Here is a 20,405-nt window from a genome sequence, read left to right on the forward strand (position 1 = left end):
TCGACTGCAAAAAATGCTAATAAAACCAGTGACTGTAGTACAATCTTGCCAGAACCAGAAACTAACAGCACAAAAAGCATTAGCGATAAAATTTTTCAACGTAAAATCATATAAGTACAATTTTAATAATGTTTATGTTTAAATAGAAAAAACAAACAATTTTGGGCCCACTAAACTCCTTCCTGCTAATTTAAACATCTCTAATTGTCAAAATGAACCAGATCAGACACTAGACACTACAAACATAAAATAGAAAGCGAAAGTACTTGGCAAGATTTAATTAATAAACTGTGCTCGATATCTGCCTTTCATTTGATCAAAGTTCATTTATTCGAGCATTCAACCTTATATCAACAAAATTAATCGCCTAAATTGGTGTCTTCAACACCAAAACTGGTGCATTGGAAAATGGCAGAATGTGCTATTTTCAGACGAAACCAGGAGTTGTGTAAAATCAGATGATCAACAAATTTGTGTATTTAGAGGGCGAGGAAGACAAGCTAGAACGGAAACTACCAGATCTGTTCACAGATATAAAGGAGGAAGTGTCATGTTCCGGGGTGCAATTATGATCGCTAAAAAAACTCCTTTAATTTTAATCTAATAAACTTTAACAGCTAGCAGGTATGTTGATTTAGTTCTAAAAACTGTAGTTAAGCTTTGGAAAAGTGCAAAGGGGAGAAAATTAAATTTTCATGGACGATAATGTACCTTCACATACCAAATATTAACCCTATACAGCATTTGTAGGATATGCTTAACAGAACAATTAGAGCTCGCTGGGATAACTCACAAAAAATCCCACAGCTAGTATAGGCTGCTCTTGAAGAATGAAACAACCTACCCCAACAAAGTGTTGACACTTTATTTAGGAGCATATCCACGCAAATGGAAGCTTGCATAAGGGCTACGGGTGGTAACACTGACTACTAGCACAAACATTAATAATTAAAAACAATTTAAACATTATTGATTATACATTGAAATTATGTATGCTACTGACTTTAATACATATAGTTTTGATTTTTTGTTGTAATTTTTATGTGTTGGTGATTAAATTGCTTTAAAATAAATATTGTTTTACTTCTTATATTGATCTTTTCGATTCCCTCGAAATAATAAAAAAATATCAGATGATTCCATATAAGTTTGGTTGTGTGTATGTTATTGCCATTCATTTGACGAGTATATATTCAAAATATTTGTTTGTAAATAATAATGTACATATAATTAACGGAATAAAATATTATTTGAACATTTTTTTTAATGGAACTAATGACTAACATCCATTTTTGGTTTATTTGTCATTTATGTAATTACCTTTGAAAAAATGAAAGGCAGATATCGAGCATAGTTTTATTAATTAAATCTTGCCCAAGTACTTTCGCTTCCTAGAGCATCTTCAGGGACATTTCGTCAATTTTGGGCTATCCAACAATCGCAGAATGTCATAAACATACAATTAAACATAAAATTGTACATAACACTACACTAAACAAGCAAAAACAGTTTAAAATTATTTAAAAAATAGTCGAAGCTACATTCTGGTCGGCAACAGGAGAGAGAAATTTATGTAATTAACGTATGTATAAAAAATATTGCATATGTAAATAAAAATTATGGATATCTTGGCAAAAATGTGTGTAAATATATGCGCATATTTTGGAAAATTTTAGTGCCTATATGTCTGGTCTCTACTCATTAGTACTTTTTCTCACCATCACAGAACTGAATTATTGGCAGATAACCCGGTTTGCATTTAAGCTGACCTATAAGCCAAAATGCCTATTTTCTGTGAAATTGTCTTTCAGAAAATAATTTAAAAGTTCTCGTCAACTACGAACAGCAACAGGAGTTGTGTATTAAAAGAATTTCATATATTGTGTATTATTAAGAACACACAAATATATGATATCTACAAATTAACATCAATACTAAACGTCTAAGTGTCGAGAAATCTGAAGTAAGTCAATTATTAATCGCGGTGATGCTCCTTTTAAAGAACGTTTTTCGTTTACTTTTTTTGTTTTCTATTTAAAATTAAATTCATATGATTCGGAAACTGTGAGCGGAATCACCTATTAATTAGTCAGCTAGACCGTTTCAGTTTTTCATACGAGATTTTGGCAAAAACTTACGTTTATATAAAGAATTCTGTCGGGTCTTTCGATACTCCAACGTATTACTTTATTAATAGGTTTGCTTACCTCATCATAACCAGATATGACATAACACATACTAAAAGCAGATGAAAGACAACAGGAGGTTTAAATAAAGGCTTTAAATGAACAAAAAAGTTGTTAACAGCTATTTGTACGGATGCCCTTCGCTTTTGATTTCCTCTAATTGTACATTCTAATTCTTCCTTAAGCTCCTTTATCTACAATAATAGATAATAAATTTAATTTATAATAATAAAAAGTTCAAAAGTTTATAACAAGAATGCTAAAATGCTATTTACCGGATAGTCTGCGTTTGATTTTCCGCTATTCCATCTATATACCTTTTGGAAAACCGCAATTGCTGCTTTGTTCTTGCCGTTACTCATCAAAAACTTTGGACTCTCAGGTATAAAATAAAATCCAATAGCAGACAAGAACGTTCCCATGGAACAACATAAGAGAAAAATATTCCAGGAATGTATTTCTGAAAATAAATAATGTTGTTAAAGCTGTATGGGAAGATCAATACAAAAATAATATACAGTGTGATGCAAATGTATGGAATAAATGGATTATTTCAGAAACAGACTACTTTAAAAAAAATCTTAAAACACGTCAATTTTAATTTTTAAATGGCCATCAACTGCTATATAGGTGTTGGACATTACGTCATCAGTGTCGGCGTAATGACATAATCGAAGATTTTTTTAAATACAAACCGAGGTCACGCGACATCTCATTTGAAAGGTCTTCTTATCGCCTTTGCAACGATATAATAATTTGAATATTTATTTCTACAGGGTTCACCAAAATTATGAACTTAGTTAAGTAACATGAAGTTACAATAAATATTCATTCGCTGAACTAAAATACACTCAGGAACGCCACTGGGAATAAAACAAAATAGTGTTTGTTGCTGGTTCCAAAAAAAATACATTGATAACAAATAATGCTACATTATAATCCTAAATTAATTATTGTAGTAAGGATTCCAAGTTATTTTTCAAAAATATTTAAATCAATATTGTCATTGACTTCTCTTTATTTATCAATGATCTGTGAATCTGCCACATGATAGACGTCAAATTTTTACTCTTTGAGTTTTTGCTGACATTAATAACAGCACTTACAAACATGAAACTTATAGAAACAGAACGAATCGAGATTTTAATCGTGATTGGTTATGGAGATAGAGTGAGGACTCAAGCAGAAGTTCGTAATTTATTTAACGCTAAATACCCCAATCGCGAACCAATTACTCAATGAACAGTAAGTAAAATTAAAACAAAAAATTAGAAAGTACGGGCCATAAGATCTTCCCAAAAGTGGTAGAAAATCAATATCCGAAGCCAAGAAACTGGACGAAATACTGGCGTATCAAGAAAATTTCCATACCAGTTCTTGGCAGGTCATACTAGATACTAATGTCCACCAATCCACTGTTGTAAGAGTGCTAAAAAAGGAGAAGTGACATCCATACAAAGTACAACTGGTCCAGGAGCTATTAGAAGATGACTTTGATAGAAGAATTGAATTCTGCAAAACCGTTATGAAAAAATGTAACAGAGATCAGGGTTTCATACAAAACGTACTTTTTTCTGATGAAGCGTCTTTTATGCTGGACGGTCACGTAAATCGCCAGAGGTATCGATACTGGGAAAGTGAAAATCCACTTTGGATGTAAGGTTATAGGACACAATATCCCGAGAAGGTGAATGTTAAGGCCGGCATTATACACAATCAAATTGTAGGGCCATATTTTTTGATGAAAACTTAACTGCTTCTCGTTATCTAGAATGCCACAGCTATTTCCAAATAAAAATGATTTGTGGTACCAACATGATGGGGCTCCCTTACACTACGGCGTTGAGGTATAAAATTACCTTAATAACGTTTTCCCAGGTAGGTGGATAGGTAGAAGGGGGTCCATCAAATGGCCACCAAGGTCTCCAGATTTGACTCCGTTAGACTTTTTTGTGGGGATATTTAAAGAGCAGTGTGTATCAAAATGGACCGAATAATGTAGAATTGTTGAAGGAGCGCATCAGAATAGAAATTGCACAAATAACACCTGAAGTCATCGAAAACGTTAGGAAAGAATTTATTACCCATCTTTTACACTGTAATATTGCTGAAGGTCGTCAATTTGAACATTTGTTGTATTTTAATTGTGTTTAAGTAAACATTTATTGTAAGTTAATTGTATTAATAAACCAACAGTTTTGGTTAACCCTGTAGAAATAAATATTAAAATGATTACATCGTTGCAAAGGCGATAAGGAGACCTTTTAAATAAGCTGTCGCGTGACCTCGATTTGTATTTAAAAAAATCGTCGATTACGTCATTACGCCGACACTAATGACGTAATGTCCAACACATATATAGCAGTTGATGGCCATTCAAAAATTAAAATTGACGTGTTTTAAGATTTTTTCTAAAAGTCGTCTATTTCTGAAATAATGAATTTATTCCATACATTTGCATCATATTGTATATATAATCAAAAAAGCTTGCTACCATATGATGGTGTAATGTTATATTTACTTCTCAACAAATTTGTTTCATTCTTTGCGGTTTCGTGTCAACATTTTTGCGTCTGTCCATGTCACTCCTCTTTTCTCCAATATCTTATCGATTGCTTCATCTCATGTCTGTCTTAGTCTTCCTCTTTTTTGTTTTTCAATATTTTGCTTCCCAAACTCTTACCACTGGTATGGTATCTTTCATCCGGTATAAATGGCCCCACGAACTCTGTGGATTGTATTTTCAGTTCGTTTCTTCTATCTGTATTTCTATTTCTATTCATTCTGGCAACGCTCTTAATCATTTTTTAACATCTTCAACTCTATAGCTCTGTTGAGAAAGTTGTTGAGAAATATTGCCTGTTACCTGTTACATTTCTTGTAGATGATTTTGCATATTGTTGAAATCGACTACAATCAAGTTTGATCTCTCACAGGCCTTTAATAGTACTCACCATATTAACAATCAATTTTATTTATATATTCGTAAGCACAATTTACCCATAAATCAAGTTTAACGTTATTTTATATAACTGTAGAAGTTGATTCTGATTTCCGATAGGCACCTCATTCACTATTTGTTCTAGCTTGTTTCTAATCAGGTCTGTTTGAGCCTAATCTAGTTAAATATCAGTATATATTACTATTATTTTAAATACTTTCCTGACTTAACTATATGATCTCGTCTGGTCGGTTAGGGTCCCTAGGTTTTTAACGAGTCCTTGTTTGGGTAGGGTTATGAGATTTTCTTGAGCTATTAGCACCTATTTTGCCTCTTTTTTGTATTTTGCTAAGTACCTATTAGATAGACATTTTTTATTCAACTAAGAATCTGTTAGAGATAAGATATACATAAGATAGAGTCTATCATCTCTCTAAGTGTTTCCGATAGAGTGTGGTTTCTGAACTGAGCCGTCTCTTTGCTCCCATGTTATTGTTTACCTTTATTTCACGAGTTTATAAAGGTACGTTGATTGACAGGCACGGCAGGCTATAATCCTAGTTTAAAGTTTTAATCAAAGTATAAAGTAAGTAAGTGTTCGTGTGTGTATATTCGTGTGTGTATATTCGTGTGTGTATATTCGTGTGTGTATATTCGTGTGTGTGTGTGTCTGTGTGTGTGTGTGTGTGTGTGTGTGTGTGTGTGTGTGTGTGTGTGTGTGTGTGTGTGTGTGTGTGTGTGTGTGTGTGTGTGTGTGTGTGTGTGCGTGTGTGTGTGTGTGTGGGGGGGGGGTCATATTTATTAAAAAAATTTACAGTAGCTGCATCATAGAGCTGCAGCACCTATACCATGTTCTCAAATAATCAACGAGTGTTTACTTGGTTATACGTTATTCACACCTATCTTTATCCATATGATATCACCTTATCAACCGCGCGATGTCGAGGTTGAAAACATGCTCATATATACAAAAATGCTTTTGCACACATATACATATATACACATCAATACAGCTATGGCCCTCTGAGTTCTAACACAATAAATATGGTCTCTCTTCTTCTTTATATAATTAAATTTATTTCAAACTTAGTGTCTGCACCTATTATTTTTGTGGCTTCCTTTTAAAGCTTCAATGTAAGAACTAAATCACTTTTGTCATTAATTTCTCGTAATAGCTTCCCGACTACAAAATTAACATAAAGAAAACCACTTAACATTGATGAACTTAAAAAAATATATAATAATACAGAGAGAATAATAATAAACAGATCCAAGCTTTTTTTCATTTCATTTGTGATTTGTTGTGAAAAAGATTTAGGTTACCCACTTCGTTTCGTTTAGTTTAAAGTTTTACTGAACTTAATTAACTTAATCTTAATTAAAAAATGAATATAAATCAAATAATAATTAAACACATTTATTAATTCTAATACGGTACGGTACGAGGTTTGCCGGAGCCGGGGTTTGCCGGAGCTAGTTTTATATATTTGCAAAAAAATCAATTGACACTTACCTATAAGTCCAAATATTTTGTAATCGATATCAAGTGGTAAAATAGCCCAAGCAATAAGTGGTAATATGAAAAATCCAAGCGAGAATGTAACACCTCTGAATAGTTGTACTTTTGACCTATATGCTGCAGCATGATATTCCGTAAGAAGGGTAGTGCTAGCAGAAAATGGACCATTAAATCTAAAAATTATTATTATCCTTTATTTAAAAAAATTATTTAAAACGTTTGGAAAATTTTTCACATTTTAAAAATTACTTATCGCAAAACATTAAGTCACCGTCATTTGGCCCCATGACAGGGATGCTTTAGTGTCTTTTTAAACTCATCTGAATAGTACAGATCCTAGTATCCAGTTCATGATGGAGGCGGAAACTAATTCATCTCTACCGTATCTCGACGTTTTCGTAAAGAAAAACCAACCCGAAGGTTTTCATTACTCTATTTATCGTAAACCCACCCATACCAATCGTTACTTGCATGCCAACTCTCATCATCCACCTTCACAAATTAATGCTATAATTTGTTGGTATAGGAAAAATCGGTAATTATCAAATATCTATATTTCTCTCTCCAATGGCGATCAAGCTCAAATCAAGCTTTGGCCTCCTCCAAACTATGCCTCCAACTTTGCTGGTCTCGCGACGATCTTCTATAAGTTCTTATGTCTAGCAAATTTTGGGCGTACGGTGCCACCTCATTCTCCCACCTTTCCTGTGGCCTTCCTTCTGGTCTTGCGCCCTAACTGTTACTATCTAGGACTCCTTTTGACAATATTTCGGTTTCCATTTTCACTAAATTACCAGTCCATCGAAGTCTCTGAAGTTCAAGGAATTCTGAGATCGGTCCCCATTGAACAGTTGGTAGAATTCATGGTTGTACCCGGGTCTCTATACTCTGTTTTCGTTAATACGTCCAAATATCTTCCTTGGGACTTTCCTTTCAGCTTTCTTTTCGTGTCTTCTGTCATCACCCATGTCTCGCATCCATAACTTACTATTGGTATGATAATCGTTTTGTAGGCCCTGATTTTCGATTTCCAGTGTGTGTCTTTGGAGCGGAATACATGGGCGAGTGAAAATATTCTTTGTATTCCTTTCCTACTCTTCTTTAAATTTCTAGTTCTTTTGTTCCATTTCGTTAAATGCAACTTCCCGATATGTGAAACTTTCTCCAGTTTCAATATCGTCCTCTAATTTAGCTGTACGTCTGTTTCCCCTAGCTCTTTCCTGTGTTACCTTTTTTGCCTTTTGAACATTTATTTCTAGTCCAATCTCTTTTGTTTCTGTTTTATTTGTAAATATATTTCTACCTCGTCTTCTGTTCTGCGAGAAATAATGATGATTTCATCGGCATAGACGGCAATCTGTATTGATTTATTTGGTGATGAAGATGTCTTCGTACATTCAGCTGTCTTATCACATATTAGAGGGTCAGTGTTACATTTTAAAATGATTAACACCTTAAATTAGGTTAAGGGTCTATTCATCTTTGTGTAATTAGTTGCATAGCTATTAGGCCTGTTTAAGGTGTCATGGTAAATATTTAATTCTATGTTTTGACAGTTGTTAGTTTTCAAATAGACCATTTTGTTTGGTCTTCTGTCGGCATTCGAAGCTAACGGTAATATAGACGACATATTAATCAATCGACCATGTCTGAGAGTTATATTTTTGGATTCTTTTAAGAATTATATAGAATTAAGACAAATTTTGTGGACACAATACATAGGTAGTATGTATTAATTCATTTTATTTATTTTTGTATGAGGTAGCAGAATATTAGTATTGAACCTTGTTTGCTGTAGCTATGTTTTTTTTTGGTATGGAGGAATAAAACCACGTGTCGTCTCTTCTATATGGATTTTTAAGAGTTTGTATAGAGAACTGGATATGGCCGTAAGTTTTTTGAAATATCAGTTACATAGTGTTATAATTTAAGTTAGGTGAAGTCCTCCTTCTAGTTTGAAGACATCAAGAGACAAGGAAATATGTACTTTAGGAAATATGCACCAATAAACGTCTGGCCATCAACAATTATACTTTATTCCTTCTTACATACAGAACAATACAAAATTTAACTGACAGTAGTTTTTGACCTATTTTTGACATTACTCATTGCACTGTCAACAATGTCACTTCATATAGAACAACATCCACTTTTTATGTTGGATATTCTAACACTCTCCCTCAACATGAAAAGTAGATAAGCTAAATACTAGACCTTAACAAAATAAACATTATTTTAAATTCAAATTCATACAGATTAACTGAAATTTCTTTGAATTTAACGACTTGGTCAACATATCAGCCATCATTTCACTTCTTGATTTTTACACTCGCAGTTTCTTCTACACTTTTTATATTCTTAGATTCCACAATTTCACCGATACCACTTTTTACTTCTTCGGAGTTTTCATTCACACTAAAACATTCCGACTGATGTTGGTTCACTGATTTGGCTTCAACAATTCGCAAATTGCATATAACCTCAGGTTTAAATCGTACGTCGTGGCTCGATACGATTCTTCTTTCAGATGGAATCCATATCCTAAAACCATCCCTGTCATTCACATAACCAACTAAATAACCATGTATCGCCTTGTCATCAAATTTACTGCGAATATTCTTGTTCATGTGAACATAACATTCAGTGCCAAATATTCTTAAATGTTTCAAACTTCCAATTGGCTTTCCATACCACAATTCATAGGGACTTTTACTTTCAATTGATGACAGAATGTACACTGCAGTATTGCATGCTTCTGCCCACAATTGTTTGGACAACTTACATGTGATTAACATGGAACGTGCGCACTCTACAATGGTGCGGTTTTCCCTTTCAGCAACACCATTCTGCTGAGGTGTATAGGGTGGAGTGATACAATGCTCTATACCTCTCTTCGCAAGAAGTTCAGATACCTTCTTATTGTCAAACTCTCTCCCTCCATCGCATCTCAGTTGCTTTACTACATGACCATTTGTACTAGCTTCATTTAAAAATTGTTCTAAGAAAGTACATACCTCACTTTTGTGTTTCATAAAGAAAACTTTCCGAAACTTACTAAAGTCATCTTTAAAACATACGTAATAACGTGCTTTTCCGAGTGATTCTATAGACATGGGCCCATTCACATCTGCATGGATCTGCTCACCAATGACTTGTGGTCGATTGATCCTAGATTTGAATGGCAATCTATGCATTTTTTCAATTGCACATCCATCGCAAAAGCTTTCTTTGCACCCATCAATGTCTATATTCATTTTCTTCAATACCTTCTTTACATGCTGCTTATGCTGATGACCAAATCTTTCATGGTACATTTGCAACATATCTGTTGACTCTGCTGATTTTACTTGAACGGGATTTGTCGGTTTCATAACACGTATATCAAGTGCATACAGGCCATTACTGAAGTACCCAGTCATTACAGATTCACAAGTGTTTTTATTATATATATTTACACCTTTTTCATCAAGTACTGTAATTAAACCCCTTTGTGCAGCAGCTTTCACAGAAAACAAATGAGCACTTGCTTCAGGAACATAAAAAACATTCTTCAAGTCAGCACCTTTCCATTTATTATTCAGATATGTTTGAATTTTCACTGTTCCTTGTCCATGGGCTAACATACATACATCTTTCTTACCAAGTGATATACTTTCTGGTTCAGCAAATTCTGTATAAGATGAGAAATATTGCTTATCTGTAGTGATATGATTTGTGGCTCCACTGTCACAATATCATTTTCCAGCTTCAATACAATTGTTAGATGAGGCACTTAAAACAACAGACAAAAAAGCAGTATCATTACTTTTATTCTTACCTAAATTCTCAGCTGATTTTTTCAACGGACACTCTTTCGCCCAATGGCCTAGTTTCTTGCATTTGTGACATGGAAATTTTTCTTTTGCACGATGTACATTTTTCTTTGACTTCATATTTTGGTTCTGATTGTATTTTTCAGTCGGGCTATTGTGTGCAACAAACGCAAAAGATTCTACATTACTTTGGTCACGTAATTCAATGGTACACAATTTCTCAATCAGTAAATTCAAAGTTTGATTCTTTGATGGTATCGTGTCCCACAAATCTTTGAAATTATCAAAGTCCTTACCCAAAGTTGATAAGATCCGACCATTACACATTCTTTCGGATAAAACATTTTTATTATGCTTCTGCAGTTCATCATTTAAATCTACAAACAGTTTCTGCAACTTCGCAACATGTGTACTAATATCTTCTTTTTCATCACGTTGGACTCTAAAAAAGGCTTCAATTAACATGTTTAACCGTTGCGTACTGCTACGTTCAAATCTCGCACGCAATTTGTCCCATATTTCGCTAGCGTGAGTACACGTCAACACGAGCTCGGCAACAGTTTTTCCTAGCGTACCTGCTAACAAACTTGCCGTTTTCGCATCGTCTTTTAACCATTGCTGATGCTTCTGTATTTCCGCTGAAGTTAAATCTTCACTAACCTCAGGACACTTACACATACCGTTTACAATGTCTTCAAGTGCATACGAACGTAATAACATCGAAACGTGCCATTTCCACTTTGCCCAGTCTTCAGGACCCTCGAGTTTGTCAACTTGAATTTTATAATCGTTATTGCTGGTCGTCATATTTTATGCACCGACAATAACAACAAACTAAACTGAATGAAGTACGAACCTAACTTGTTCACAGTTCACACGTGGATTGGGCCCAAAACCTGTTATAATTTAAGTTAGGTGAAGTCCTCCTTCTAGTTTGAAGACATCAAGAGACAAGGAAATATGTACTTTAGGAAATATGCACCAATAAACGTCTGGCCATCAACAATTATACTTTATTCCTTCTTACATACAGAACAATACAAGACTTGACTGACAGTAGTTTTTGACCTATTTTTGACATTACTCATTGCACTGTCAACAATGTCACTTCATATAGAACAACATCTACTTTTTATGTTGGATATTCTAACACATAGATTTTTAGGTTAATGACCATATTTATACTGATCCAGTGACCTAGAGTTTTATATGAAAAAAACTCAAAATTATGTTTTTTTAGACAATTTAATGACTTTCCTATTTGTCTGTTCGTACAAGGTAAGTACTCTTTAATTTTCTTCTATATCGAATAAAATTAGTTACCTACTTTTTAAATTATATAAGAATTTTTTCACAGTTTTGTTAGCTATTGTAAAGAGTACTCTAGAGACCTAACTTAAACCTTTCAAGGTTGACTTGTTTACATATTTTTTACACTGCTTTTTTCTTTTATTTATTACCTTTGGACCGTATTGATTTTGCTAATTTTATTAAACAATGTATCGATGCTTAAGATGTGATACCGCGTATTACCAATTTTTGACAAAATGAGTATTATTGCTTATTGCATGTAAAAAATACTCTGTCATATTATGGTGAAAGTGCTAATTTGACCTATAGTTTGAATGAGTAACGTGATTAGTAGTGACATCTGAGATAGGTAAGCTGAATATTTTTTAATGTGATAGCGCGTATCTGAATTAGTTGACATAGTAAAGTGCTGTGGTAACATTGTGTTGATAAAGGTATGTACTTACAAAACCATAATTTATTTATAAAGAAACAATAAGCATCGTCATAGAATGTGTTCAAAGTTGCAGACAGATGTTGTCGAATTGTGGTATTATTTAAAAACCTTTGTTATATATATATAGGGCACACGCCCTTCCGGTAGGGATCTATGGAGGAGTATCACCGAGCCGCAAGCCCTTATCTCTTGCCGTACTGCTCCACCATAGGCCGATCAGATACCAGCATATTCCAGACTAAGCCGCAGATTCATTTCGAATTTTAAACTGCTGCGTTAGCCTTTTTGTTTTCTGTTCACCGAGCTGGGGATTGAACTGACATCTCTCGCATTGAAGCGAAGGAGAAGCCAGCCGCCCAGCCCGCTTGGCTATCCGAAAACCTTTGTTATACTCATCATAAATCAATAAACTTCGGCGTTAGAACAAGAAAACAGATATGCGATATCATAGTAAACACATTTTTGGTAAATTGGTATACCTTCAGATACCTAAAATCACTAAAGCAATATACGAGTATAATATTTTTTATAAATAGTAAATTATTGTCCAAAGACTTCTGTTTATTTTAAATTTATATCGTTATAATTATAATTCCATCAAATATTTTAGATTACTGTTTTGTTTCAGATTAAAATGAGTACCTCTAGAGGTTGTCAAATGGTAACACATGCAAGAAATGACGTAATAGTTCACGTTTTAAATAATAATATCAAGGACACCATTAAGTGTGCCATAAAAACAAACAATGAAGAAGCCACAATATTGGAAAATACCGATGCGGATGAGCTGGGACCTATATTATTATTATCTTTGGAACAAGAGGTTGCCGCAGCCAATCTGCTTTTATTGGGGGAGTCTGCAGTAACAAAAGAAACGTTTTCGACAGACATAGACAATGTTACTGATGGATTGCCAAAGGAATCTGATTTTGAAAAAGTGAGTAACTGGCTAAGGGATAGTGACAATGAACGTTTAGATTGTGGCGCAATATTAGAAACAGTTTCCAATGAAATTTCGACAAATGAGCTCTCCTGGGACAAAATACATCTAGAAGAATTAAGAAATGACGTAGCACTAAACCACGAAGGTATTTTAAATGAAGTGATGTCGAGCTCATCGTCTGTAATTGCTGATCAGATTGATGAATCGATATTAAAAATAAAAGAATAAGACAACACGGAAAAAAATATATTGGCTGGACAAGGGTTGGAAAGACAGCGAAAAGAGGAACACCTAGAAATGAAAAAAAAAAAAAATGGGACCAGTCTGCTTATTCTTCGTATGTAAAAAATCGACAGTAAGGCAGTGTCAAGATTTAAATGAAGAGGATCGAAAAGAACTTTTCAACAACTTTTGGATCAATCTCACATGGAACCAGAAAAAAATCTATATTGCTTCTCTGGTTTGCAAAAAGGAAAAAACAGAAATACGAAGAAAGAGACTGAAGAATTAAGGAGGAAAAATACATTAACCTACACATTTTAAACATTAGATGACAAGAGTTTGACTGTTTGCAAAAAGTTCTTTTTGTCAACGTTTGCTCTTACCGAACATTATGTATTTAACTGTTTGACATCAGAAACAAAGCATGGAATGATAGCAGCAACAGAGGTAAACAATGAGAAAGGAAGAGAAAAGAGAAAAACAGCAGAGATCCAAAAAGAAACTCAATGCAATAAGTCCAGTGACAGCGCCAAAGATGTATTGCGTATTTTTTTAGATTCTCTTCCGAAACTCCCTGCTCACTATTGTCGCAAATCTACAAGTAAATTATATATTGTGCCTAATTTTGTAGACAATATGAGTAAAGTATACCAGGAATATTCCAGAATGTGCCGTAAACAAAATAAGGAATTGAAACCAGTTTCAAGATACACTTTTGATTTAATGGTAAAAGAAAAACATATTTCCTTCCACATATCAAAAAAAGATCGTCGTGATACATGCTGCAGTTATGAAACAAATAATCTAGATGAGAATGTCTACAGGGAGCACATTAACAACAAAGAAAAAGCAAGGCAAGAAAAGGAGAACGACAAACAGTCAGGGCATGTAAAACAATGAATTGTCCTAACGCAAGATATTCAGGCAGTTAAATGGCTTCGGCTTTATACTATAAAACAAAACTTTGCTGTCACAACTTTACCATATTTAATGGTAATACTCATTATGTAAGATGCTACTGGTGTACAGAAACAGAAGCGGACCTATCCGCCAATACCTTTTCAACTTGTATCACTGATTATTTGTTAGACCTCTGTCCTGTAAATATTCCTATTATTATTTGGCACGATGGTTGCACCTATCATAATAGAAATGCTACATTGTCAAATGCGTTTCTATCTTTTAGTGTCGAAAACAATATTATTATCTACAAAAAAGTATCTTGAGCGTGGCCACACACAAATGGAGGCCGGTACCAGATAAAAGAGGTCACTTATGACTTTATCAAAAATTTTTCCGAAACTTTAGTATACCCTTCCATTAGACCAGGTCGAAAAGTAAACGATCCAACCGTAGCTGATATTAAAGTCATCAAGTGTACGCCTGATGGAATCGTCCAAGTAAAATTAGATTATTGTGGTGAGTTTATAGATCTACCTGCAAGAAAACCTAGAAGTGCAAAAACCAATGTTTCACAACTACGCCAGTTTAAATCATTACGTAACGCTCCTATCAAACTAACCAACACAAAATTTAATCACTTACAGCAACTTAAAAGTGTCATTCCTAAAGACTGTCATGGTTTCTACGAAACCTTGCCTCACGAGAGTAAACAGAATTAACATCGTATTTGTTGTTTTATTGATTTTTGTTTTTTCTGCATTTTTTAAATAAATATTTTAAATGGTTCAATGTGCTGAATTGTACAATAGTAATATCTCCCCATTTTTAAAATACTGTTATGGCAGATATGAACCTTAGATTTAAATAAGAAATCATGATATAAATATAGAGTTGATAGTTTATAGAACAGTTGTAGTTCAGATTTTGAATTATATAATTACTGTTATTGAGTTTAGTATTGTAAACAAGTTAGTTTTTGAATTAAATGATTTAAAGGAAGTGTAGTAATACTTAACTGAATAAATAGTGTACTTTATTTAGTCGAATATTCAATTAGTATTAAAATATATATTCTCTTATTCTCCCAATCTCCTAAAACTATCATCAACCATCAGATTCACAGCCATAATCACTGTCGTCGCTATTCTTATTTGGATGGTAACATTATAACAGGATTAACTGCTTCGATGCGACCTTCACGGATCCACCATTCTTCAATTAAGTCTTCACATTTTTTTACACCTTTTCCCCCAAATTTCAGGAGTGTATCCAATATGGTTAGCATAATATGTTTTGCATATCCCCAAATATATTCAATTGGATTGAATTGATCACCATTTAAATGGGAATAAGCCACAATTAAAGGTTAAAATACGTTTATTGACGTTTCAATTTTCACTTCGGAAATCGTTCCCAAAATACAAACATTAGTAAATTAAACAAATTTTGTTTAATTTACTAATGTTTGTATTTTGGGAACGATTTCCGAAGTGGAAATTGAAGCGTCAGTAAACGTATTTTAACCTTTAATTGTGGCTTATTCCCATTTAAATGGTGATTAATTTAAGATGCCACAAGAAAATAGCTTCAGAACAATATATGGATTAAATTGGCAATGATAGGGCGGTAGTCTTAAACATACGATGTCCAAAGCTATGTATAATTTCGTCTACTATATATATGTTTGGTTGTGCATGACTTTTAGCTAACGTTAGTAATTGAGGCTTAAAACAATATTGAGGAAATGTAATATTTTTATTCGTTTACCATTCTTTTATTTTATCTACGGTCTAAGTGTTTGTTGGTTGCTTATTTAAAATTTCCGAATGGTATAATGGTAAAATTTCCGAATGGTTATACGCAGCATTATCCAGTACTATAAAGGATGGTTCATGTAAACTTGGCAACAGTTTTTCTTTGAACCATTTCACAAACATCTCCGTATTCAAATTGTCATGATAATCGGCTGATTTTGATTTTGATGAAAACACAAGATCTGCTCCTCCAATAAAACCATGTTTTCCACCTGCATGCACTATATCTCTTTCCCTCGTTATCGATGTGTTTTATATATTTTATGCTCTCGTCCTGCCAAATTCGTTTGATAGCGCCTTTAGCAAAAATTCATGTTTCGTCTAAATAAACGAAGAAAGAACATTCTTTTTTAAATTTGTTATAATTTCTTAAAAATTCTATTCTTTTGTGAACGACACTAGCTCTTTCACACAAAGCCTTTCTATTGTTTCCCTTTTTGAACTTAAAGTCAATCTGTCTTAAAACTCTCCAGAGACTTGTTCTGGAAATTTCAAATATATTTCTGTCTTTAAATTTTTGTAGCACTGAATCTAAAGAAACGTGTTCTTTCTTTTCGGGCATTTTATATATTGTCTCACGGTTTTCAAATTTGCAGCTTTCGGGAAGATCTATAGTCTTTGATTGTCGGCGAGATTTATATTGTGCGACATTTTGTTCACTTTGTCCACTTTAATTGCTTTTTGCAAAACCGACTTTAGTTTTGTTTCACTAATACAGAGTACATCACACACACGTTTATGTACGGACTGAACTGTTTGTTTTCTCAGCAGTAAAATAAGAAAGTACATTAAATATAAAATTGTCTACATCTAAAACACGTCTCGGCATTTTTGGCTTCAATAAACAAATACACTACACTAAACTCTCTCTTAACGGACACCTCTCTTCACCGGAAACCTCTATACGGACGGTTTTTAAAACTAAAATCAGTCGGCGATATATGAAACTGTATGTAAATTTTCGTTACGTTTCAAAGAAATATTTAAAACTAACAAAGTGAAATATTATATAGATTCTTTTTCTGGCTTCTGAACCATCGTTTTGCCAATTTCTTTTCATTTATATTAAAAATGGTACATTTTTTTTTATTACAGTTGTAGTACCTAATAAAGTAATAAAATAGTGTAATATCAAAGAAACCCGACACGCCTCTTTGGTGTATACATTTCACCGAAATCCAACCCAAATGTCTGATGAACACATTTGCATAAAAATTTTTGTTATTTTCGGATTAAATTTGACAATAAATTTTGCGTCTACCTGAACATCTATTAACTGAAATAATTTTAGTTCAGATGTCATAGTAACAGTAGACCCTTTTTATTGGAATAATAATTAGACCAATTTACTTTCATACTTCTACTTGCACAGTAAAATATTCGTTGTCGCAATAATCCCAAACAGTCGTATATTCGTGGAATAACCTATATCTGTGAGATCCAATGTACAAAAAAATATATAAAATAGTATTAATAATATTTAATTCTCACACAACAGAACGTTTTTTGCGTCTCCTGTAAAAAGGGGATTTTGCAGATACGCGGTATCACATCTTAAACATCGATATGTTTTCTTTTAAATTGTATGAATTTATTTATATCTCAACATATCTTGCATAGCGCCCATTATTTGTTATCCCTATAATACTTATCCCTATAATACACTGAGAACAACTTATCCTAGGCCAGACAAGTTTAAGTCCTCCTTATAAATTCTCACCCACTCCCAGAGAAGTCTCTAGTCTCTATATAGTCTGATTTCTGTATTTCTGATTTCTGATTAGTCGATTTTTGTTTTGTGTGTTTATCGCCATATTATTTATTATAAATCAAGGTTTTAGCATAGCTGAGCTAATCACAGAAAAAAAACCTATGTTTTCTGTAAAAAAACACTAATGAACTCTACTTCAATAATTATTTTAGTACATATATTCTCTTCCAGTTCCACAATTCGAAAAATATTATTTTCTGTTGGGACTGTGAAAGTGAAAAGATTTGCTAAATCTCTATTGAAAAAACAGGGAAGAGGTACTTTTGATACAGTTGTAGGTAAAGACGGAGTGATCATCATGAAATGTTTGATAATGAACCAGTAGTTGTTACAACTTTGTTGGTGTAGAATAACTGAGTAATTGCCAAATATGGTACAATTTAATAAACAATATATTGATATACCCAAACTTGAGGCTATTAGATTGTATAATTAAAACATGGGAGAAGTTGATAAGCTTTGACGCGGTACTATCTAATTCCTGGTTATAATACAAAGCCCAGAATTAATGTGTTTAGATGCCCAAACTACACATTCTTAATCTCTAAAAATTTTAATTAACTGTTGCAGAATATTTGTTACATCTTGGAGAATCACCAAAACGAGAAAGTCTCTCAAACTAAAATAAATGAAGTCAATTAATCAATAATCATAAATCTGCTCAAATCTGACGTGAATAAATCCTTCGAAGCAGGCTATATGATAAAAGAATATTTTTGAAACAATAAGTATGCTATTAAACGTAAGATGAACAAAGGCTCAAAAAAATCTTTTACTATATGTTAAAAATGTAATGTATATACTTGTATGTTCACAGAAAGGAACTGTTTTTATATACTCAGTGACATTAAAAATGTTACACCCAGAAGGAATAATGTCTTGAGCTTGATTTTTAAAGTGATTCATCACTGAATGCTACATTACGCGATTCTGCCACCCAATGCTGCAGTTCTCTCCGCAATGTCCGCAGTCAAAGAAAGCACTAGTGGTGGACGGAATGAAACCAGTCTAAACGCTCGAATGCGACGGTATAGTGTACGCATATTAATAGTTCTACCTTCGACTCCACATCATTGGTCAGCGATTTGACGCGTAGCAGCAAAACGGTCCCGCAGAGCCAGTGATCTAAAGCGCTTATCTTGACGCTCTGTGGTACGCCTCGGTTGACCAGTTAGTCTTCTTTGTGTTCCTCTACCTTTGTTTGGTAGAGGAACATGGTGGTAATTTTGGTGTTTTCGAAATTGAGGCATTTTCTTACACTGAATACAATTAGACTGAAGAATAATAACTAAAAATTTCTATACGAACCGGTTATCACAAATCGGTCTCTTCACAAAACAATTTTAAGGTAAAACTTTATTTTTACAAAAAATATATAAGATAAACCATTGGTATTGTTATCATAGCATGCTTTAAATATACCTAGTCATTCTGTTGCCAAAAAATTATGTTAGAGAAATTAATCCCTCTGGGTGTCACTTTTAATATCACTGAGTATATGTATTATAAAAAACATAATTTTAAATTTCTTTTTGTGATAATTCAATATATTTCAGTTTTTAGTTTTTTCCTAATGGTTTTACTGTGACTACCTAAAGTAACTTTGTCTGTGCAAAAGAACATTTAATAATAAATCTAAAACCAAAAGGACTATAATTATATGTTTTCAAATCTTCAAAGAAATATTAAAAAAAGGTTAGCAAGTTTCATATTTTGATTTGTATTATTTCTTATAGTGTGACTGAAAGGGTTAAATATTATTTATTAGATAAATAATTGTACATAATGGTAGAATTTGGAGGCAGTTGCAAATATACTTATTTATTTGTGGTACGTAATAGAGTTCTTTTTTTGTATTTACAACAAAGCAAAATCAAAACCAACGGAAATATAACTAAATTACAGATCAATGCAAATACTTAATAGATTCAAACTTAGACCTTCTCATATACTTACATAAATCCACAAAAACATTTTGCTACCATCAACATTAGAAAGTTTTGTGACATTGCTGCTACAATATTTGCAAGTCCGTTTAAAAAATATCCCCATAAGATTAGTTTTCTCCTTCCAAATATATCAGAGAGCACTCCCATAAATATACCGCTAGTAATCATACCTAAAAAATATAAACAACTATATAATATACAAAAACAAGTAAGTAAATACAGTTTTATACAGAAAAATTTGAACACACAATAAGTTACATTATATGGCTTAGTCATTATTTTGAAGAAATATTAAAAAAGAAGTCAAATTTCTGTAAAAAATGGCGGCACTTGGCGTTTCATTTGTGACTGATTGCTGCTGAGAAGTACGTGGGAAAACTGTTCAAAATTTAAAATATCAAAATTTTTAAAATCAATTTTTTTTGTACTATTCATTTATATTTATTTATTATTTCATATTTCTTGAATTATATTTTTAGTTTGAAACAATTTTGTTGTTTTTGTTCCAAAAAATAATTAGAAATCAGAAAGCTTATTTCCATATTATTTTGATTAATTACTTATTGAAATATACTATAAAATATTATATCACCTCAAA

General features: G+C 32.9%; 1 protein-coding gene across 1 annotated transcript in view; it reads right to left on the reverse strand.

The window, feature by feature from the left end:
• LOC140448535 (synaptic vesicle glycoprotein 2C-like) overlaps positions 1 to 20,405 on the reverse strand; it is an 86,380-nt gene that overhangs the window by 41,489 nt on the left and 24,486 nt on the right. The window contains exons 3-6 of the mRNA XM_072541618.1: positions 19,815 to 19,977; positions 6,641 to 6,819; positions 2,462 to 2,646; positions 2,208 to 2,380 (exon numbers count right to left, since the gene is read on the reverse strand). Of these exons, the coding sequence (XP_072397719.1) occupies positions 2,208 to 2,380; positions 2,462 to 2,646; positions 6,641 to 6,819; positions 19,815 to 19,977 (700 nt within the window). The remainder of the gene's footprint in view (positions 1 to 2,207; positions 2,381 to 2,461; positions 2,647 to 6,640; positions 6,820 to 19,814; positions 19,978 to 20,405) is intronic.

The sequence above is a fragment of the Diabrotica undecimpunctata genome, chromosome 8 (assembly GCF_040954645.1).
Source record: "Diabrotica undecimpunctata isolate CICGRU chromosome 8, icDiaUnde3, whole genome shotgun sequence".
Classification (NCBI taxonomy): domain Eukaryota; kingdom Metazoa; phylum Arthropoda; class Insecta; order Coleoptera; family Chrysomelidae; genus Diabrotica; species Diabrotica undecimpunctata.